Below are 24,048 nucleotides of genomic sequence, written 5' to 3' on the forward strand. Positions count from 1 at the left end.
AGTAAATTCAGCACACAGTCACTATTATATATATACAACCCTAATTGCTTATTAGACAAGTCTTAATGAGAAACACCACTTATTTTCAGACAGAGGTGAGCGCTTAACATAAAATGGCACTCTAATAAGTTATTAAAAAGGGAGGGAAAAAGGTAGAGTTATGGAAGCACACAAATTTCAATACTTTTCAAAGAACCACAATAAGGCAGGATAGGCAGAGTTCTACTGGAGAGCAAGGAAGTCAATTGCAAGGCCCAGTCTTGGAGAGAGCAAGTAGAAAGGGTCCAGGTTCACACAGTGGGGTTATGCCCAAAGAGTCTTGTAGATAGTTCACACACAAAGAATGAAATTAAAGTCAGGAAAAGTTAGCTAGGTTGTCCCAGGCAAGCCCAGGTTAGAAAGTCGAGGCTTTACTGTCACCCCCAACGATCTGTCGCAAGGGAAGCTGGGCGGAACACAGTACCTTAAGTGGGAAGGACGCTCCAGCGGGGGCAGTTGTTCCTGGCAGCGGGTGCAAGTCAGTGTTTCGTCCAGAGGAAGAGGAGTTCTCGCCGTGGAGGAAAGATGAAGGTCGTTGCACTGCCAGGGAAGAAACCAGCCGCGGAGTTCTTCGGTTAAAAGGTACTACCCTTCTATTCGCGGTAGTGGTAAACCGTGGTATTCCGGTTGCCGGGGTGCTTGGCACGGGCAAGGCGGCCACGAGATGCTCCAGGAAGGCGAAAAGAAGGCAAAACTCGTTATCCCCACCAGTCAAAGGAAGAAGACTCCGGACTGGAGATCTCCTCTGTCGTCGGGAAAAGTGGTGAGACGGTTCAGCAGGGCTCCACCGGTGGTGTCGTCTTTGCAGGTCGCTTCAGCTTCTCCCTCCTCGGATTCTTAGGTCTTGTGGCGACTTCTGAAGTTCCAGTCCCCAAAGCCCTGCTTACCCCCATTCATTCAGCCTAGCTGTCAATCAAACATGCTAAGTGGTGAGCCGGCCGGGTCACCACTTGGGCCAATCACACAAGAGTGCGACTTGAGTTGCAAAGCAACTCAGTCCAGGGTGCCTAAACCCCCTCCCACACCCCTTGTGGTACCCAGAGTGGCACCACTTTAGGAGGCTTCTGTGGAGAAGCCTGCCTAAAAGTGGAACAAAGGGCTCGACTTGGGTTGGAGTCACAGAAGAGAACACAAATGCCATTTTAGAATCGAGTTCTGGCAAAAAATACCAACCGGTGAATTAATATTAAATAAATAAACCGGCGGTATGCTCGAGGCTATAGGAATTAAATAATTAAAGTTGGTAGCCTCGAACAATGGGAAAATCCCATAGAGATATATTTGCGGTTCAATATAAAAAGTAGTATCCACTGCCACCAGACAAAACTCGATCAGGGGGGACGGAGACGTGCCCCCTCGGACAACAGAGCCCGGGGCAATCGAATTGCCCCGACCAGTACGTCCACAGTATGATGGTTTGTACTGGTTTCTGTTCATAATTTGGGACTAGTAAAGCCAATGGTGACTTTACATTCCCTGGGAGATAGTAGTCAGTCCCAGGGTATGGAGTCTATGTTTGGGGGTCGCTACGACACCCCTGGGTTATGGCACGGAGGGTACTGTGAAACCCACATCAAAAACACATGAAACCCTATGGAGTAAAAGACCCCATAGCCCATAAAACACATGGCAAGACAAAGGAACACCTCAAATCATGTCTAAGAGTGGGAGTAAAAGAGTCTCACTCTTCGCTGGATTTTTGGGGTTTATTTTTTTCTCCTGCTAAACTGCTGGGGGACTCACTAGGTTTGGGAAATTAGCCTTTACAGAGAATTGTCCCTAACAGGCGGAATTCGCAGCTGGCTCCTGCTCAGGACCTGGTGTTCATTGCAGTGCACTGGGACACAGCCATGCAGCGGGTGCTCCCTGTTAAGATGGATTTCTGAACTCTGACCTGGTGGGCAGAGGTTCAGAAGGCCAGCCTAGTTTCTTGGAACAGGGTAACCTCTGGACAAGCCAGACCAATAAAGGTAGCTATGGTAGGCGGTCAAGACTAAGTCTCAGGAGGGGTAAGGGTGACTGAAAGACCTCAATGAGCACACAGACCAAGGACACTTACAAATTACTCCCAGGCAGGTGTATATATCAAAAATGTAAACACATTTATTACAAGGCCTTTGTAACTCAACACACAGTAAAAGAATCACAGCAATCCTACTAAACCAACACAACACAATCAATACAAAATATATACAAGACCATTGGGCTCTAAAGGGTTAAAGGCACGAAATATATTCACAACCTAGAGGGGAAGGAAAATAGGCAGTGCAGATAGTCTTTAATCCCCTTCAACATCAAACACACACCTAATTAAGAGGCAGTCCAAACCCGAAGAAGAGAGGAGCCTTATGCTCAATAGTACATGTAGTGCAGGCGCACGCGGTTGTTCCAATGGGCAAAACAGGGTCTCTTCAGGGGTCTCTAGCAGCTCAGGAAGGTGGGTGAGGCGATGAAGAATAGATTCCCACTATTCGAGGAGGGCCTCCACTTGAAGGCAGAGGTGATTCCAAGGTTCGGGAATAGGTTGCTAGTTCGCACTGGCAGTGGAAAGGAGAGGGACCCCCAGGAGCCACTCGTGGGTAAAAACAGATGGTGGCGCTAGGGGCTGTTAGGGAGAATTCTCATTCTATGGCTAATTTCCCTTACCTATAGAGTCCCCCAGCAGCTTTGCTGGATTTGAAGGGTTTGTTTCTTTTTACCTGCTAAGAGTGAGACTTTTTTTCCCACTCTTAGGCATTTTTGCTATGTGTTTTCTAGGCTATTTTTGTGTTTAATGCCTATGGGATCTTTCTCAACCCCATAGGAACTGTCTTTATTCACATGTGTTACACAGCACCCTCAGTGCAGTGACACAGGGGTGTCGTAGCGACCCTCAAACTTAGACTCCATACCCTGGGACTGACTACTGTCTCCCAGGGCATGTAAAGTCCCAATTGACTTTACTAGTCAAATCCTATGAACTAAACCAGTACAACCCATCTTACTATGGAGGTACTGGAAGGGGTTAATAGTTTTTCCCCTATGTTCATTTTCGAGAGGGTACCGTACAGTCCCTCTCTCAAACGTTTCTGGCTGGTGGCAGTGGTTACTACCATAAATATTCTACTGCGAATATTTCCCTATGGGATTTCCCATTGTTCGAGGCTACCACTTTTTCTGACAGCCTCTAACATACTGCCGGTGCATTTTAATATTAACTTGACTCTGGTAGGTTTTATTTGCCAGACCTTTAATATAACTTATTTCTCGTATCTTTCTCTAAACTCCTAACCCAGGTCGGGGATCCTTTGTTCTTCCTTTTGGCGGGCTTCTGCCGAGAAGCCCTCTTTTCGGCGGTACTGAGTCTGGGGTGGGTCCATGTGTGGGAGGGGGAGTAGGACCCCTGGACAGGGTTGCCTCAGCAACCCATGTCGCACTCTATCCTGATATGCTGGAGGGTCTCCCGCCAAGATGACCACTCCACTGTGTGAGTGACAGCTAGGCTGTATGAATGGGGATCTTTTTGCATAAAAGCAGGGTCCTGAGGACTGGAAGAGCAAGATATCGCCACTGGAACTAAGAAGCCGAAGAGGAGAGAAGCCAAAGACATCTGCAATGACTGAACCACTGGTGAAGCCCTGCTGCAGCATCTCACCACTTTTCTCCACACGACGAGAGAAGATCTTCATCTGCAAGAGCCTCCTTCCCTTGAGCTGGTGGGGCCAACCAGTTTGCCAATCGCCTTCCCGGACCTGCCTTGGTCGGATCTCCCATACCCTGCACTCGGAGGCCGGATAGCCAGGCACCAGTCCACCCGGACCGCGATTTAAAGGAGCGTACCTTTTATTCGTCGGGCAGCACCGCGGCTGGTTTCATCCCTGGGTAGTGCAGTAACTCGAACCTTCCTCCACGACGAGAGCCTCTCTTCCTCTGCTGGATCTCCCGAACTGCAGGAACCACCAGGAACAACCACCACCGCAGGAGCCACTTCTTCATTTAAAGGTACATTGTTCCGCCAGGCCGCCCTTTTTTCGCGGTAGCACTAAAGGTGTTTTAAATCCTTTACCTACCTGTTGGGTTGGCCGCCCTTCTCTCTTAACATTGTCTATTCGCTTTCTGCATCCACCTTTTCAACATCGTTAACCAAAGACTTGACTGCAGCTACAAGAACATTTTTCTCTTGGGCCCTTGCCCTGTACCACTGACTCTGGCACAGGCCTACTGACTCTGGCTACATTTGTTAGACCTGCCTTCTTTAGATTGATTCTCATCTAGAACTGTGTGGTGCACCAATTTCTTACAAATACCCTTTCCTTCCCTTTTCTAAACCTTGTGAAATGCCATTTTGCTCAGTGTTCATTTAAGTATTGCTTATGCTGATGCACTGTCTTGCTTAAACTGGTTCACAAACCTATGGGAAGTGTTGTTAGGGTGTGTAAGAGGCTATTTCTATATAACTTGTGCTTTCCCTCCCTTGTGAGGAATTGTTAGAGGATCCCTTGTGTGTAGTTGTCACTGTGCCGTTTTGCTCAGTTTTCACTCTGGTTCACTTGGTCTACAATTTAACTTGGGAGTGTGTATATTTTTCCTTTGACTTAATTTAACTTGCTTGATGACTGTGATACATGGGTTTTATTAGAAGTGTATACAATAAATATATAACTACTTTTTTAATACAAAGCTTTGGTCAGTGTTTCCTTGTACCATAGTCATGTGGGCCTAATGTGTAAACTCTGAATACTGCTCATCTCCCTCTTGAGATAAGTCTGACTGCTCACCCACAGCTACCAACTAAATCTTTGTGGTACAGACTGATACCAAAGGGGATTCATTGCTCTCACCTGTAGTCCTAATCTTGAGTAGTGCTCCCTAAGGGAACTGCACGGGATTCTGCCTAACAGGGGCCACCGGTTAAGGTTAGGGTTACTCACCGGCCCCAGGCGTACTCCGGACCAAACTTCGCCAGTTGGGTCCACTGCTACTGCAGGTTCAAATGCGACAAAAAGGAAATTTCTGTGGCTTTCAGTTCCGGCGATACAGCGAGAATTCCCAAACGGGACAGTGGCAATTTCTCCCCTCCTGATGGATGGATCAGGCCAGTTTCACTGCAGCAGGATTCAGGGGCAAGAGGGTCACAAATGCAGCGCACCTGCAAAGATCGTTGCCGTGGCTGGGCAACACGGTAACCGCTTTTACTCTGGTCCTGGCGCACTCGTCTCATTTCAGACCTGGGAATGCCAAGTGTTCGAAATTCGGTGTGAGGGTGCAGGGGACACATAACTAGCAGTATACCAAGTTTCGAGGGCCTCCTCGAAACGACGGCAGAGACAGAGTAAAGGTCCTGCGTAAGCTGGTTGGCCCAGGGACACTTCCTGGAAGGCTTACTTGCAGGTTTTGTTGAAGGTGCTGAGAATAGTTGGTCCCACTATTCTAATGGGTCCAAGCGTCTTTGCAGACCTTCTAGGACAACCAGTTGCAGAGGGGTCCCACAGGACGACAGCGGGCTCAGGGTGCCAAACCTTCCAGCGGTTCACCAGCGGTTCCTCGACTCGGCTTCTTAGTTTCAGGATACTTGGATCCTATCCTTCGTTCAGTGAAAGCTCCAGAGATCGACATGGTATGGGTGTTTTCAGCCTCCTCTTATCCAAAGTTCCCTTTGTGCCAAAACGGAGAGGACCCAATGGGAGATCTGCTCACAAACACACACTCCATACGTGGACCAATCATGGACCACGGTGGTCCCAGTCATTCACAGCACTCCAGACTCTCTGGCACCCAGGATGTGTATTGGGGACAGACACCCCAGCCCACATACTGGAGGCACACACACAAGGCATGCAGAAGCCCATGAAAGCTTGGCATTTTGAGGGGAACTGCATGACCAAATAAGGACTGACCCGGGTGGCTCGACCTGGCGAAGGCAAAGGGGCAAGATGGCCAAAGGACAGGACAAAGAACCACGTGGCATGGCCATTTTGGAGCCTGGCCACCTATTCATGCCAAACGCAGTAAGCGCAGTTAAAATGGCAGGAATGGCTTTTCAATTACATGAAAAGATAAGCTGCCACCAGCCCTGCCCATGACACATCTGCACATCTCCCAAAAAATCCTACGAGAGTGTATAGGGTCTTTGTAAATGATGATGAGACCCAGGTGAACTATACTGTAAGGTACATTGTGCACTTGTTACATGTTGCAGAAAAGTTGCAACATTGGAAAAGGACTAAGGGAAACAAAGTCTCCCTGTACTGACTGTCTTAAGGGCATGTCAGTTTCCCCATAAAAAGTGAGCGAAAGCCCAGAGGAGTGCAGCAGAAGGCTATGCTCCCCTGGCAAAGTCAGAGTAAGATGTTTAAACAGCAGCAAAAAGTTTGGGGGTGTACAACTGGAGGCAAAATTACATATAAAATGAAATCTTTCCTAACATTCCCCATGCCCAAAAGGCTCCTCTCCCTCCGCAAGGCGATAGTGCACTTTCTGGCCAATTCGACCACTTCGGCATGGGGGTTTCAGCACTTTCTTGGCCTGATGGCGTCTTGCATGCTCACAAATCCGCACACCCGCCTCAAGATGAGGCTTCTCCAGGGACTAGGAAACGGGGTTGCAGGCGGACAGGATTCCAATTCCCCTGTCCCTCCTCCCACATCATCAATGGTGGCCGATGGGCTGCAATGTGGCAGTGGGAGCCCCCTTTGCCCTACTGTGGTGGCAATGGATTCCTCACTTTCAGGCTGGAGGGCTACTCTGGAGGGCTACTCGATTCATGGCGCATGGTCCAAAGCGGAGGCCTTGCTGCATATCAATCTGCTGAAACTCAGGGCCCCGTTAGAGGGGATATGGATTTCCTCGGTCCATCTCCCGGGGACAACGGAAGCGGACCAACTCGGCTGCTTGGGGTTCAACACCTATGAATGGGAGTTACACATCAACTGTTTGTGGCTCCTGTTCCAGAAATGGGGGTTGTTAGGGAGAATTCTCTCGTTAGGCTGAATTTCCTAACCTAGTGAGTCCCCCAGCAGCTTTGCTGGATTTCTGGAGTTTTTTTTTTCTCCTGCCAAGAGTGAGACTCTTTTTCTCCCACTCTTGGACATGATTTGTGGTGTTCCTTTGACTGTTAATGTGTTTTATGGGCTCTGGGGTCCTTTACTCCATAGGGTCTCATGTGTTTTTACTGTGTGTGTTACACAGCACCCTCCGTGCAGTGACACAGGGGTGTCATAGTGACACCCCACCATAGGCTCCATACCCTGGGACTGACTACTGTCTCCCAGGGCATGTAAAGTCACCATTGGCTTTACTAGTCCCAAATTACGAACAGAAACCAGTACAAACCATCATATTGTGGACGTACTGGTCGGGGCAATTCGATTGCCTGGGTTCTGTTAGTCGAGGGGGCACATCTCCGTCCCCCCTGATCGAGTTTTGGCTGGTGGCAGTGGATACTACTTTTTATATTCGACTGCGAATATATCCCTATGGGATTTTCCCATTGTTCGAGGCTACCAACTTTAATTATTTAATTCTCATAGCCTCGAACATTCCGCCGGTTTATTTATTTAATATTAATTCGCCGGTTGGTATTTTTTGCCAGGACTCGATTCTAAAATGGCGTTTGTGTACTCTTCTGTGACTCCAACCCAAGTCGAACCCTTTGTTCCACTTTTGGCGGGCTTCTCCACAGAAGCCTCTAAAAGTGGTGCCACTCTGTCTGGGTACCACAGGGGGTATGCGGGGGGGGGGTTTAGGTACCCTGGACTGAGTTACCTTGGTAACTCAAGTCGCACTCTTGTGTGATTGGCCCACTTAGCATGTTTGATTGACAGCTAGGCTGAGTGACTGGGGGTGTGCTGCATAAAAGCAGGCCTTTGGGGACTGGAACTTCAGAAGTCGCCACAGGACCTGAGAATCCTACGAGGGAGAAGCTGAGCCGACCTGCCACGACGACACCACCGGTGGAGCCCTGCGGAACCGACTCACCACTTCCCGACGACAGAGATGATCTCCCGGCTGGAGAGGCTTCTTCCCCTGACTGGTGGGCACAATCAGTTTACCTTCTTTTCCTCGCATCCCAGGACGTCTTGTGGTCGAATTGCCCGTGCCAAACACCCCGGCAACCGGATAGCCACTTATCACTGGACCGCGAATAAAAGGACTGCTCCTTTTACCTGAGAACTCTGCGGCTGGTTTCTTCCCTGGCAGTGCAACGGACTCCTGACTTCCTCCCCGACGAGATCCTCTCTTCCCCCGGATGAAGCACCGACTTGCATCCACTGCCAGGAACAATTGCCCCCGCTGGAGTATTCTCACCACTTTAAGGTACTGTGTCCGCCAGGTCTCCCTTTCTAAAGATTGCTACAAGGTAATAATAATCCCTTAACCTTCTGGACTGGGCTGGCCGCCTTGACCATCTAACTGGTCCCTTTCTTCTGGTCCAACTCTTTCTGAACCTTTTCGAGACTGTTGTGCACTTCAACCGTGTGACCTTGGACACATTTCGTTCTGATCCTCTTAAAGTGGATCCGGCCTTCTGAACTCTAACTTCACGGTTTTACTTTGCCTTCCTCTCTTGTTGTGTTCTTGTGAAAGTGTTGGGATCTGTTTCAAATGATACTCTGCTTTTCTCTCCCTTTTAAAACAAATTATTAGAGTGCCATCTACGTTAAGCGCTCACCTCCGTCTGAAAATAAGTGGGGCTTTACTTAAGACTTGTCTAATATTCTGCTAAGGGAGTGTATATCTTTTAGTGACCGTGTTTTTGAACTGCTTAACATTAGTGCCTGTGTGTTTTTCTAGATGTGGTTTTAAATATATAATTATATCTCTTTTACACCAAGCTCTGGTCAGTGTTTACTTGTTCCACTGTGTTCTTTTGTCCTATTGTGAATACTCTGTATACTGCCTAACTGTTCTTGAGGGAAGTCTGACTGCTCAGCCACAGCTACCAAGTGAATCTGTGTGGTACGCACTGCGACCAAATGGGTTTACTGCCAAACACCTGTAGTCTTAAATCTTTTGCAGTGGTCCCAGAGGGAACTGCACAGGTTTCTGCATAACAGGGGTTTCCGAATCTGGACATATTCACATCTCCTCTGAATACCAAGTGCCCCAGGTTTGCTTCATGGGCAGGACTGGGTCAGGGGTCTCTGGGGGGCGCGTTCCAGCTCTGCTGGCATTGTCGTAGGTGCTATGAGTCTCCTCCTTGGTTGCTCCAGCGGACCCTCCACAAGTTCCCGAGCTTCGGTGGGTTGCAGCCTCATCCTGATTGCCCCGCTGGCTGTCGAGGGCTTGGTTCTCGGATCTGCTGCAGTTGTGCACCCAGGGGCCTGTCCATTTCCCGATAGCCAGCAGGGCCTTCCTGATGAAGCAGGACGGGGCAGTGGAGCCCCAGACCTAGCCAAGCTGGCCCTCGTGGCCTGGATCCTGACCAGCTGAGACTGAACCACGCTCATTTCTCTGATGACAACTGAGACATCATACTGGAGGCCGTCTACGTATTCGCAGTACAAGAGAAAGTGGACTAGATCCTGCCACTAAGCTCAAAACAAGGGGATGGGCCCCCTCACCTGCTCCCTGAATGACCTGCTGGCCTTTTCCGCACATCTGGCTCATTCAGGCATTCAGGTAGAAACGTGCCGCATCTATCTGGTGGCCATTGGTGCCTACACAAATTCTCCCGAGCACGGTTTTTCAGCAGCCAAGCCAGTGGTTAAGGCTCATCTAAAGGGGCTTTCCATGCTCTTTCTTCCAGCCCATAAACCGCACCCGGTCTGGGACCTTAATGTGGTTCTTGCAGCTTCGCCACGCAAACCCTTCGAGCCGATGGACTCGATGGACATCCGGCTGGTGACCCTGAAGCCAGGGCTATTGGTGGCACTCACTTCGGCACCAAGGGTCATCGAGCTGCAGGCTTTGTCGTCCTGTGAGCCCTTCACCATGTCTCATAACAACAAGGTAATCTTGCGCACTCATCCAAACATCTTGCCCAAGGTGGTCTCTCCATTCCATTTGAATCTGGAAATCTGTCTGCCGGTGCTCTTTCTGAACCCGCAGTCGGAATCCGAAAGGGCTTTGCATTCCTTGGACCTCAAGGGAGTACTCAAGTTCTGTCTCTCTTGGACGACATCCTCCAGGAAGTCTGAGGCGTTGTTCATCACCTTTGGTAGCACTTCTCCTGGCACCCAAGCTTCCAAATCTTCTATTGCCTGATGGAGGGTCCAGGCCAGTTCGGGGGCTAAACGGCCATGGGCAAGCGGTTTCGTGCGGGGATCTATGCCCGTGGCGATCCGAGCTAAAGCTACGGCTGCCACCTTTTAGAGTTATGCTTCTTGGGATGTCATCAGCAGGGTGGCTACTTGGGCCACTCCGTCTGCGTTCTGTAAGCACTATACCCTGGATAGCAGCTCCAGGCGGCATTCAGAGTTCGATCAGGCGGTTCTGAAGAACCTTTTTGCACCTTCTCAAGTATGAGGCAGGTTGTCACAGCTCCACCCAATGATCTAGTTTGGTGGAATTGTCCCCATTGGAATGGAGAAAAGGGGATGGGATGTATGAATAATTAAAGTTACTCACAGTAGTTACTAGAGTACTCATAGACCTTTGGCCCCTTTCCTCCATACATCCCACCCACCTTCCCCCGCTTGTATGCTAGGGGCTAAAATATGTGAACTGAAGTGAGGCAGTCTTGGGGGTGTTACAACGCCCCTGCGTGCTCTACTAAATTTAAAGAGGAAACTAAATGTTTTGCTGCCAAAGGTTCCGTACCGCACTCATGAAGTATTATTTTTCCCGTATTGGACAAATTCACAAGAGCTCTCAGTTGTTCGTGGCCGTTGGTCCTAAGGCAATTGGTAAGCGGCTAAGTCCTCCATCTCCCACTGGCTGTCGGCCTGTATTTCCTACTGCTGTTGCATTGTTAACAGCCACGAGAGCCGTGTCTTCCACTACTGCCTTCCTCTCTGGTGTTCCGCTGTTGGATATCTGCTGGGTGGCCATGTGGAGGTCGGTCCACACCATCAGAAGATTCTAGTTTCCATGAGGAGTCCAGGGTCTCACAAGATGTGCTCCAACATCTGTTTGTGTGAGGTGAGCTTTTCCTGAAGGAGAGATTGTTACCGCCCCACATTTTTTGCATTGTATGCTCCTGTTTACTGCTTTATAATCTATTCAAACAGCATGTGAATCTATGAAAGATCCAATTCTGGAGAAGTTACTTACCTGCAACTCCAGTTCTCCAGCATTGGTATCTTACATAGATTCACATGCAGCCCTCCCACCTACTCGACTTGGCTCTTCTTGCCTTATATTTCCACGTTCACATGAGCTATGCTAATCTGAAGAGGGCCTGTAGGGATGGCGCTAAGGGAGTCTGCATATCGTCTGTGGGGCAATATGACCCAACACGGCTGTAAGAGAACACTAAAGTGACTGTAAGAGAACACCTGAAGTGATTACAGTTTCAAATTTAAATGTTAACTGCCTTAATGTTCTCAAGGATTACCAGTGATGGAGAACAAAAGTTACAGGTTAGTAACTTATTCTTTATGAAAGATGATACCAGTTATGCAATCTCTGATGTTTGTTAGCTATCACAATTTTGTAATGTAACTGATAATCTAAAAACTGAAAACCTCACGCTTACTTGGTGGTAGGTCAGTGTGAAGCACATTTATTATCCCATGATGTTGCCTGATAAGTAATATATGGTTTAAGGATTTTTGTATTACAAAGCAAATGTATTTGAATGGTTGAAATCATGCTTTGTGGGTGAAAAATGAAAATGTTTTACTATTACTGTAAATTGTTCTCATTGTTTTATTACTCTTCTGTGTCACAGGATTATGAAGAAGCTATCCTATTTTTGCTGGAAGGAGCGGTCTGGGAGGAAGCTTTGAGATTGGTATGATGATTTTTAAATATTTTCCAAAAAGACAGGCACAGGATACCATTTAGGGTGTATTTGAAAACCCTGTTTTGAATAATCATAGTTTTAATTCAGTCACAGTGACGCACATGCCAGACAAATTGAAAGATGTGATACTTGAGCAGCAAAGCGCAATATTTGTAAATGCAACTTATAATTATTTATTAATAAAGCAGACAACATTTTTAAAGTCATTCCTCATCCTCCTAAATAGCATTTAAACATCTGTATGCCAGAGTAAAATGAAATTCAAACATTATCTGCATGATTATCACTAGAAGAGTGAGACTTCTCGTCCTTGTTTCTACAAACCATCAAGGACAAAAGGGTCTCTCGTAACTCGACCCTCAGTCCTCCTTTCCACCATCCAGCCATCCAACCCCACCTGCAGTACTCCTATTATGACGTTTGTGTGAATCAAAAAGGAAAGAAAAAGCACAAATATTACCAAAGAGCACATATCATTACTTGGAAACTAGCCCTGGCTAATGACGGGCTGATTAAGTGAGAGGCAATTGTATTCATACCACAAAGGGAGCCGTTGATCTCTAAATCTAACAGGAGAAGGAGTTCATCACCTCAGCTTACTAACTTTATAAATCTCAAATTGTATTTAATCACTCAGCCTTTGTGGGTAGGGGATCTGGCCCACTTCCATACCAAAGCGGTATAGGCCCTAGTCATAATGAGCATGTGATGTACTACGTGACATAGGTCATAGGCTTGCTTGTACTTTGGGGGGAGGCCAAATAATGTCAAAAACTGATCTGGGTTTTTTTTAAACCCAACCATTTCCTGTATCCATGCCAACACGTGTTTCATATAAATCGAATACTTCTTGCATGGTGTCCGCTCATTTGGTCGAAAAAAAAAGATCGAATGACCATTTGGTCGAAACCAAATGGTCGAAAAAAAAATGGTCGACATTTTTTTATTTATTTATTTATATATTTTTTCGTTTTGTTTGGTTAAAAAAAAATAATATATAAAAAAAAATGTAAAAAAAATAAATTAATCATTCGACCATTTGGATTTTGACCATTTGGTGTCGACCAAATGACTGGTAACCCATCTGCATTCCCTAAAAGAATCCACACTTCCATAGCCTCTCCATCATTGATTGTTGGTCCAGGATACATTTTGGCCAGTCTGCTTAGGGCAAGTTGCCATTTGTGCAGCTACTTCATCGCATGAAAATTCAATTGATTGGTTAACAAAAGAATTTGCACCATAGAGATCCTGTAGATCACCCAAAAAAGGAACCCAACATCTTTTCCCAACTAAGCCGGTCAACTGGAGAGCTAGGGGTTCATTAATCAGTGTTTTCTATAAACCCCTGCATTCCCATCACAGGAAGTGATGTCATTTGATCCAACCCCTAAATTATATCACAGGAAGCGAAGGAACACAGCCTTTCGCCCTTTGACAAACCTGGAAGGGGTATCACATAGCATTTTTCCTAAGTACACAACAAATAATATGGTTACGATATCACTATAATGTGATACACATTTTATACAAGAATGGATCACTGTGTGCATCGTTAATATAGGCCCATGTTACCAAATTACTGTGAATAAAAGCAGACATCCAAGGCCAAATGATAATGATGTGTTATTATAAAGCACTTACGCTTATGCGCTTTATATAGAACAAATATGCATACAAGAACACCCAACCTGTGTTGGTACTCATTTATCAACCTCAGAAGGATGAAAGGCTGATTTGAGGTGTTTAAGAACAGACTAAATCAGGGACTCACCCCCTGAAGTGTGCCTAAAATTAACCTTTAATGAGTCTAGCAATTATTGTATAGAATTCCAGAAAGACAAATTATTAGTTATTCCTAATTTTTCTTATTTATGGTCACTGCTCAAAGTGTACACTAGTACAACCCCACTGGCCACAGTCAGCCCAGGAGCTTACATTTATTAAAAAAAGCAAATGAAAACACTTTCTTTCTTAGGGGCAAGGAGACCACAGGGGGTAGCAAGGGAGACCTCAGGGGTCGCAGTTGTGACCCCCCAAATGACGTCCCTGTGTGCCAATCTAGAATTATTTCTAAGTTAATTATTCTCCTCGAAAATTGATTTCCATTGTTCTATGAAAGCCCCCATGTAACTGTAAGAAAATGAACGTTGATAAAGATTCCTAATATCTGTCTGTTTTCCAATATTGTGATATCCACGAAAACTCCCCCTCCACAACTGACCCACTCTTTCCAACGCCACCTCAAACCATTTTAAAATCCTATAGCTTCCTTCATTTCTCCAATAAATGGAAGAGCCCAAAGACAACTGACAGAAGAGGGCCAAGATGTCAGGGAGCCTATGTTATTATGATATCGCCAGACTCCCCAGAGTGGCTGTTTTCAATGGATTGCCTTTCTCCCGCAGATTCCTCATCAGATAGATATACATTCCAGTGTCGGCTGCTCGGAAAACATTTTGACAGAGGGCGTAGTGTACCTCGATTCGGCTATCGAGCGGTTTTGCCTCGATGCCTCAGGCATGATGTTGGTCGTCATACATATACTGAGTCACTACGACCCTGTACCTCAGTCCCTTTTGATGTGCGCACTCAGCACGCTGCTCTAAGGAACATGTCACTCACTGTTTTGACCTCAAGCTTCTCCGGTGATCGAGAAGGACCTTTAGCTGTGCTGCCTTGTAGTAAAACTCCATATCCAGGAAACCCTTTCTGTGCTGGTGAAAGTATCAACGTTTGGTGAGCAATACTTGGGAGTCCTACCATACCAGACAAACCTAAAGAAAGCAGAATTCACAGTGTGAAATAGTTTAGTTATTGGTGTCAGAAGCATAGTGAACAGGAATAAGTAATCTTAGTAATACATCCATTTTTAACATTGTTAGCCAGCCTATCCACGAGAGAACCAACACGTTCCACCAATGCAGATTTGTATTGATTCCTTTCCCAGAAAGGGGGGAGGGATGGAATTTATTTGATACAGGGAAGATGCATTTGGGGGAGCCAAACGTATCTGTATTGAATTTTGTCATCAGCAATTTTAAAAGGCACGAACTTCAGGTCTACTAGGGGAATCTGAGACTGAGATTTCAAAGGAAGTAAAATAGATGTATTGTTCTTTATTCTATAACCTAGCATTCTCTCATGTCTCCGGAGAATCAAGAGTAACTGTTATATTGAGGGCAGAGGGTTGATCAGATGCAACAAGATGTCATCCACATTAAAGCCAAGTTTAAATTCACTAGGCACAACCTGGAAACTTCTTATTCCATCATCAAGCCTGGTTAAAGCAGCCAACGGTTCTATTACCATTAGAGGCAGCAGGTACAACTTGGGAGAACCTTGCTGCATGCTCCTAGCCAAGGAAAAGGGTTGAGCTGATACCCTTTTCACTGGGTGGCAAATATAGTTCTTAGATCTGTAAGGAACGCATGGTGGCAATAGTAAGACATACACAAGTGACCACATTTCTAGGGTGTTTATTGAACTTTTGCAACGGTATGAAAACGCGGGCCAGACGTTTCTGTGTTTCTCCATTTTGCTGCGCTTCCTCCTCCACATTTTGCACTACTCTCTCCAATGTGTCCGTTCTTTCTTCAATTTGAGCTAAGTCGTTTTTTATCTCTTGTACTGCCTGCTTCATTTCATCTTTCAATGTTTCGAATTAGTTGTGTACTGAGGTCATAAACTGTTCCTGAAATTCCTTACACCAGAATTGCATATCCTTTTTTTGTGGCTACCCCTGTCCGTGTTGAGCGCTGATCCGTGTTTGATTGTGGGTCTCCTTGTCCCCTTCCTTTCGTCTGGGTGATTGCGTCGGTGCCCCAAAGCTGCATTAAAATTGAGTCCTGCCTGGGTGTGGGGTTCTGCGCCGATGTCTTTCTGAGGGTCTCAGTTCTTTTCTTTTTGCACAGGGGTATGCTTATGCGCAAGATGCATCTTCTTAGGCTTCGTGCCGACTTTTCCTTGGGCTTGGGGGGCTTGTCTCGCCCTGCGTTCCCTGCATCTGTGGGCCCTAATATTAGGGCTGGCTTATTCTCATTGCACTTGCTGCATTGGGCGGTTGAATTTCTGCTTTTGGAGTGGCTGGTGCCCCCCTTCTTGTACTGCTATCCCTCCTCTGTCAATGCGTGGGGGCAATCAATGTTGATTCTTCCTGGGGGGGCTTGTGGAGCACTCGAGAAGCGATGCAGCGCTGCCCGTATCGGGTCGGGTGAGAAGGCCGTACCTTATATGGAAGACGGAGGTCCCGGTTGCTGCTCCTCTGAAACCGTCCTTTCCACCATTATTCCCCGCGAAGGGTTTCAGTTTGAGCGATGCATTTTGTTTCCTTCTTCCCGGGTGGTCGAAGTCAGGTCTCCACTTCTGACTGTTTGTATTTCTTTGTGGCCTTCTCTCCACCGTCACCCCACAGTTGCAACCCTTCAACCCGGCCCTCTCTCTTCACCTCGATTCTGTGTCGTATGTTCCTCCCTCCGTCCGGCATACCAGAGTTTCTCGTCACGATGGAGGGCAAGGTCCGTCCCCTGCTCTAGTTTCCCTCATCGGAGCTGCTCCTATATATGTTGGTTCGAGCTGCAACGCTCAGCACTCCTCGATGTTCCGGAGTGCTCCTGGGGGGTTGGTGCTGCATTGTTCTCCCGCTTGCCACAGCCACAGCCCGGGGTGTCCTGCCGGGCTGCCCCGCTATGGAGGGGTGTCCTCTCTTCTCCTGCATCAGCGGAGCCCTTCTGGGAGCCTTCCCTTCTTCTGAGTATGTTCTCGGTGGGGTCTCACTACCATAGTTACTTGATCCGCGTTATTTTTGGTTCTTTACTGTTGCAGCCTGGAGGTAGAGACGTTTACACGCGTCCTTCCCTCGCGGCCGCCATTTTAGAATCTGTAATCTGGGTTGACTTTTTTGAGGACCAGAGTATGATTTTACAACTTGCTCTAGGTCTCCAAGACACTAGCGGTCGTGACACTTCCCCTATGGCGAACTCCATGTTCCATCCCTCCCGTCAGCTCCACCATTTCTGGGAAGTACAGGTCGGCTAGAGGAGACCCCTCTTACCTCTCCTCTCACCCTTCCCCGGAGGGGCTTTTTATGCAGGCTGCTATGGTCTCTTCTAGACCTGCCTCATTTACTTCTACTGTGCCCCCAGACAGAGAAGCAAAACAAGTAGATGCCTTGGCAAAGAAGGCATTCATCTCGATTAGCATGGCCTTCAAAGCTACTACTGTGGCAAGCAGTTTTGCCAAATACTCTTTTGTCCTATGAGCCGCAGTGGAAAACACTGCCCAGTACGTTGCGGAAGGTGACATGCACGAGGGCTTCCTACAGCTAGTGGAGAATGGGAAAGAGGTGTCCAAGCAGTCGCGAACTGGCCGGGACATCGCTGACTGTGTAAGCTAATGTGGTTTCGGCCACATTGCAAAGGCAGGTCTACCTAAAAACCTCTGGGTTTTCTCCCAATGTCCAAGTGAAACTGTTGGACATGCCCTTCGAAGGCAATCTTCTCTTCGGCCACAAAGCCGACGATTCCTTAGAGAAATTCAAGGAATCAAAACTTGCTGCTAAATCTTTAAGCCTAGCTGCGCAGCTGGCCAAGCCTGCCTCTAGCTTCGCCTCAAGGGCATGGGGCTATAAGAGATATGCTCCTTATGGCAGAACAGCACAGCCCCCACCGGCCAGGCAAGGGCTCAAGAAGGGGCAGAGGAGCTTCTAGAGGTCACCAGGCAGTGTCAGCGACCCAGCCTCCGAAGCTGCTTTGATTTCCTCTCTCACAGCGCAACGGTTGGAGGACGGTTGACATAGCATTTGCTCCAGTGGCAGGGAATTACTTCCGATGCCTGGGCTCTACAGCTCATCTGTCATAAATCACCAATGTATCAATTGAAAAGGATACGGTAAACCAAAAAAGGATATAATTGGTAGGGCTCTTCCGGATCCTATTTTCACACGACTTGATTGTAGGTAGGTCAAATTAGACCTTCCAAATGATACAACTCTCTGACTGAATGAAACAGGCAGAGAGATGGATCACTGGAAAGGGCGTGGGAATTGTATAGGAAGTATGCCTAGGATAGATAAAGTATCATAAGAAACTGTTCCAAACTCAAATTACTAAGATAACACAGTATTAGCATTAATTCAGACACTGACCTTATGGCAAAACTGAAGTAATCCACGAAAGTCTCTTGAAGAAAACCAGGAGTTGAACAAATGACAAAGGAAGGGAAGATTAGTAAGGGAGACTTATCCCGAACGGCACAAGGCTCTCGCTAGATACTGGGTTGGTGCACCACAGGATAGCGTCCAAAGTACTGTGCATAATCACCTTCCAATAGTTCATGAAATACTTCCTTTCCCACGAAGAACAAAAATTAGAATTTCACCTGTTAACTGTCACAGGTACCAAAGGTTCAAAGTAATTCAGAAAACCACGTGCAGGATTGCACGCGACAGCATACACGCAGCCAGGCCAGCCGCGCTTGGAGACAGCGTTTCCGCGTGGAGATTTAGCACACGAACTGGATACACGCAGCCCAGGACAGCCGCGCTTGAAAACAGCGTCCGCGTGTGGAGATTTGGCACGCGAACAGAATACACGCAGCCCAGGACAGCCACGCTTGAAAACAGCGTCTGCGTGGAGATTTGGCACGCAAACAGAATACACGCAGCTCAGGACAGCCGCGCTTGCAGACAGCGTCCGCGTGGAGATTTGGCACACGAACAGAATACACGCAGCTCAGGACAGCCGCGCTTGCAGACAGCGTCCGCGTGGAGATTTGGCACGTGAACAAAATACACGCAGCTCAGGACAGCCGCGCTTGCAGACAGCGTCCGTGTGGAGATTTGGCACGCGAACAGGATACACGCAGCTCAGGACAGCCGCGCTTGCAGACAGCGTCCGCGTGGAGATTTGGCACGTGAACAGGATACACGCAGCCCAGGATTTAGCATGTGGAGGAAAACACGCTCCAAAAGGCCAAAGAAGTTGCTGAAGGGAATGCGAGGACGCAGGTCCGGACTTCAGCAACAAAACGCCAACAAAGAATTAATCAGAAGCAGCGATCAGCGTTTCCACGCTGCTTATGTACGTACTGCCGTGATACACGTGATGGAACTAAGTCACGTGAATTTAACGATGTGAAGAATGCAGACGTCGTTTACTGGGCAATGCATCGAACAACCTCCATTTCGAATAGAATGGTCTGGCGGTTCTATTGGTGTAACTCATTTTGTATGGAGAGGTCGTTCCTGGTCCAGAGATATGTCCAGCAGGCATGACATCATCCAGTGGGGTTATTGTCTGCCTTTTCTAAGAAAACCACTGGACAGACCACCCCCCACCTCCAATACAACCGGGACAGGAGCTCCAGGAAAAACTGAGAGCCCTGTTGCTTAAGGGTGCAGTGGAAAAAGTACCTCCGGAACAGAGGATCGGGTTGGTATGCTCAGTATTTCCTGGTGCCCAAGAAAGGAGGAGGTCTTCGTCCCATTCTGGACCTCAGGGCCTTGTAGAAGTTTCTGAGGAAAGACAAATTCATGATGGTGACGTTGAGAGAGATTTTCCATGCTCTCGAACTGCAGGACTGGCTGGTGTCCATAGACCTACAGGACACCTATTTCCATGTGCCCATCCATCCAAAGCACAGGAAGTTCCTAAGGTTCAGCATAGGAGATGTGCACCATCAGTTCAAGGTGCTTCCGTTGGGTCTTACGTTCGCCCCAAAGGTCTTCACCAAGCTAATGGCGGTAGTTGCGGCTCACCTCAGGAGATCCGGAGTCCACGTGTTTCCATACCTTGACGAATGGCTGATCTGAGGAAAGTCTTTTGTGCAGGTCTTGTCCGATCTGCAGGGCACCTGCTCACTGCTGCACAGGCTGGGATTTTCCCTAAACTAAAAGAAGTCCCACATGACCAGTCCAACGGCTCCAGTTCATCGGAGCAGTCCTAGATACCCGGGTGGGGAAGGCTTTCCCTCCAGAGGAGAGAGTAATCAGCTTGACACAGATGGTGGACTTATTACGGAACAATGCTACTCTACCAGCGGTTTCCTTCCTCCGCCTTCTAGGCCTCATGGCCTCCTGCATTTTTCTAGCATCAGAGGACAGGTTGCGCATGCGATCGCTACAATGGTTAGTGAGAGATCAGTGGTATGAATACCTCGGCACACTCTTAGATCTCCTCAGTGTGTCCACATCAGTGGTCTATGACCTGTCCTGGTGGGCAGACCGCAACAGTCCTTTGGCGGGGGAACCCTTCTGGTCTGCATGGCCTCAGACCCGAGTGGTCACAGATGCAGCCTTGAAGGGTTGGGGCATTCACTGCGAGGATCTGCATGTGAGCGGCCTCTGGTCAACAATGGAATCCAGGTGGCATATCAACAGGCTAGAGTTGCGAGCAATCAGGGTACCTCTGAAAGCGTTTTCCCCATCTCTGCGATGAAGGCTTCTCCTCGTCCTAATGGACAACACAGTGCTGATACACTAGCTCAACAAGGTAGGTGGTGTGCACCCCCGCCCCCTCTGCACATAGGCAATGATGCTTTGGTTCTGGTTGTGGAGAACAGGATCTCGAGCTCAGCTGTTCAGCTGGCGGGCACAAAGAACAACTTGGCGGATGCTCGGCAGAGCATGGTCTCACACGAGTGGGAAGTGTACCAGAAAGTCCTAGAGGAGGTCTTCTCAGTCTGGGGTACCCCAGCAGTGGATCTGTTCACAACAGAGTCCAACAGGAAATGCAAACTGTTCTTCTGGAGGGAATTCCCAGCGAACGGTGCACTGGGGATGCGTTTCTGGTGGATTGGACCTTCCCTCTCCTTTAGGCGTTCCCTCCAATTGCTGTCATTCTTTGGGTTCTCCCGAGGTTGAAGAGGTTTCGAGCGACCATGATCTGACACCTGAGCAACAAGAGGAGTGCAAGTCTATGTTAAATCAGTTTGCCTCCCGGTTCTTACTTTCACCAGGCTTGACCCCTGGTGAAGCCTGGTATATTGCCTTGGGGTCAGCATGATATACTCACTGGTGACTGTCTGCCTAAACAAAGCAGAGGGTACAGAATGTCAGAACATGTAAGAGCCCACATCAAGGAGAGGTCAGCAAGATGCTTGACCTCGGGGTAATGGAGCCCTGTACTAGTCCATGGTCTAGCCCAGTTGTGTTAGTACTAAAGGCAGGATCCAAAGAGTTGAGATTCTGTGTGGATTATAGAGCTCTTAATGCAGACACCAAGACTGATGCCCATCCTTTGCCAAGGACAGATGAGCTGGTGGATAGACTTGGTTCAGCCAAGTTCCTCAGCACATTTGATCTGACGTCAGGCTATTGGCAAATAGCCCTGACAGACCATGCCAAGTAGAAAACTGCATTTTCTACGCCAGTTGGCTTATACCAATTTAAAGTTATGCCTTTTGGACTGAAAAATGCACCTGCTACATTCCAAAGGATGGTAAATCAGGTTCTGACTGGGATGGAGGACTTCTGCATGGCATACTTGGATGACATTGCAGCGTTCAGCCACACCTGGAAAGAGCATGTTGATCACCTAGGACATGTTTTGCAGGCTCTAAAGCAGGCCAATCTGACCGACCATAAAGGCAAGTAAATGCCAGATTGGACAGAGTAAAGTGGTCTACCTTGGACATGAGGTAGGAGGTGGTGAAATAAGGCCTTTGCCCAGTAAGATTGAAGCTGTGAAAAATTGGACAACACCTACTACTCAGACCCAGGTGAGAGCCTTCTTAGGCCTCAATGGGTACTACAGGAATTTCATAGCGAATTATGGGACCATAGCTTCTCCACTGAATGTGATCTCCTCTCCTAAGTTCCCTAAAAAGGTCAGATGGAATGAGGAGTGCAATCAGGCCTTTGAAAACCTGAAGAAAGCCCTTTGTCAAGCTCCAGTGCTAAGAGCTCCTGACTACCACCAAACTTTCATTGTACAGACAGATGCTTCAAATGCAGGTATAGGTGCAGTCCTTAGTCAACTGGGTGGAAAAGGTAGGGAACACCCCTTTGCTTCATCAGTAGAAAACTGAAGGAACCTGAGACAAGGTGGGCAACCATTGAAAGAGAGTGTTTTGCTATTGTGTGGGCTCTGAAGAAGTTGAGGCCATGCTTCTATGGTTCTACTTTTGTTATTCAGACTGACCACCAACCCTTGATATGGTTGATAAAAATGAAAGGGGAAAACCCAAAACTATTGAAATGGTCAATCTGCCTCCAGGGGTTTGATTTCACCATTGAGCACAGGTCAGGGTGTCACCACCAAAATGCTGATGGTCTCTCTAGGATGTTTGTAACCGACTAGAGGTATGAGATTCATCCAGGAGTGGATTCAATCCTCCTGTCCCTTAGTCTGGGGGGAGGGAGGCGAGTGTTAGGGAGAATTCTCTTATAAGGCTAATTTCCCAAACCTAGTGAGTCCCCCAGCAGCTTTGCTGGATTTTTGCGGTTTTCTTCTCCTGCTAAGAGTGAGACTCTTTTCTTCCCACTCTTAGGCATGATTTGAGGTATGTCTCTGACTTTTTGTGTGCTTATGGACTATGGGGTCTTTTACTCCATAGGGCAGCATCTGTTTTTTTGTGTATGTGTTACACAGCACCCTCAGTGCAGTATCACATGGGTGTCATAGTGACCCCTAAACATAGACTCCATACCCTGGGATTGACTACTGTCTCCCAGGGCATGTAAAGTCACCATTGACTTTACTAGTCCAAAATTGTGAACAGAACCAGTACAAATCATCATGTTGTGGAAGTACTGGAAGGGGTTAATTCGATTGCCCCTGGGTCTGTTTCCAAGGGGGCACTGTCCAGTCCCCCCTTGTCGAGTTTCTGGCTGGTGGCAGTGGTTACCACGCAAAATATTCCACCGGAATATTTCCTATGGGATTTTCCCATTGATTTTAAACGCACCACTTGTTGGTGCAATGTTAAAGATACCGCCGGTCTATTTATTTAATATTAAATCAACGGTTGGGTCTTTTCGCCAGAACTCTTTTATAAAATGGCGTTCGTGTCCGTCTCTGTAACTCCAACCAAGGTCGGGCCCTTTGTTCCACTTTTTGGCAGGCTTCTCCACAGAAGCCCTCCAACTGGTGCCACTCTGTCTGGGTTCCACAGGATGTGTGGGTGGGGGAATTGGCACCCTGGACTGCATTGCCTAAGCAACTCAAGTTGCACTCTGTTCTGATTAGCCCAGTGGCAAGCAGCCTGGCTCACCACTTAGCATGTTTGAGTGACAGCTAGGCTGTTGAATGGGGGTTTTTCTGCATAAAAGCAGGGCTTTTGGGACTGGAACTTCAGAAGTCGCCACAGGACCTAAGAATCCCAAGAGGGAAGAAGCTGAGTCATCTGCAACGACGACACCACCGGTGGAGCCCAGCTGCAACAAACTCACCACTTTCCCAACGACAAGAGAAGATCTTCTGCTGGACAAGTCTTCTTCCTTTGAGCTGGTGGGATCAACCAGTTTGCCCCTTTATCCTTCCCAAGACGTCTCTTGGTCGAATCACCCGTGCCAAGCACCCCGACGGCCGGATAACCAAGCTTCACCACTTTGACCGCGAATAAAAGGAATGCACCTTTTAACCGACAAACTCCCTGGCTGATTTCATTCCTGTGCAGTGCCTCGACCCTAAGTTTCCTCCTCGAGGAGATCCTCTCTTCCCCTGGTTGAAACAACGAATTACAACCACTGCCAGGAACAACTGCCACCGCTGGAGCTTCCTCTCTCTTTAAGGTACTGTGTTCTGCCTGGCCTCCCTTTCCACGGATTGCTAAAGGTGACCCTTAAATCCTTGGCTTTCCAACTGGGTTGGCCCCAGACCTTATAACTTTACTTCTTGAATCACCCCAACCTCTTTTGAACATTCTGCAAAGACTTTTAGTGCATTTTTAACTGTGTGATCTTGGGCACATTTCACTTTGCTCCATTTAAGATGGGCCTGGCCTACGAACTTTGGCTCTACAGTGTATACTGCCTTTACTCCCTTGCTTTGAACTACGAAAAGTGTTGGGAACTGTTTTATTTTTATGCCCTGCCTTTTTCTCTCCCTTTAACTTAACTATTGGAGTGCCATCTAGGTTACACGCTCACATCTTTTTTAACAAATAGTGGTGTTTTAACTCTG

At 47.7% G+C, this 24,048-nt stretch overlaps 1 protein-coding gene across 3 annotated transcripts in view; it reads left to right on the forward strand.

Annotated features, from left to right (window-relative positions):
* Positions 1-24,048, forward strand: part of ELP1 (elongator acetyltransferase complex subunit 1) — a 2,667,893-nt gene that overhangs the window by 2,346,785 nt on the left and 297,060 nt on the right. For all 3 annotated transcript variants that reach the window (XM_069630608.1, XM_069630606.1, XM_069630607.1), the window contains exon 30: positions 11,852-11,914. In XM_069630608.1, the coding sequence (XP_069486709.1) occupies positions 11,852-11,914 (63 nt within the window). The remainder of the gene's footprint in view (positions 1-11,851; positions 11,915-24,048) is intronic.

Source organism: Ambystoma mexicanum, chromosome 6q (genome assembly GCF_040938575.1).
Source record: "Ambystoma mexicanum isolate Mex_15411 chromosome 6q, UKY_AmexF1_1, whole genome shotgun sequence".
Lineage (NCBI taxonomy): Eukaryota > Metazoa > Chordata > Amphibia > Caudata > Ambystomatidae > Ambystoma > Ambystoma mexicanum.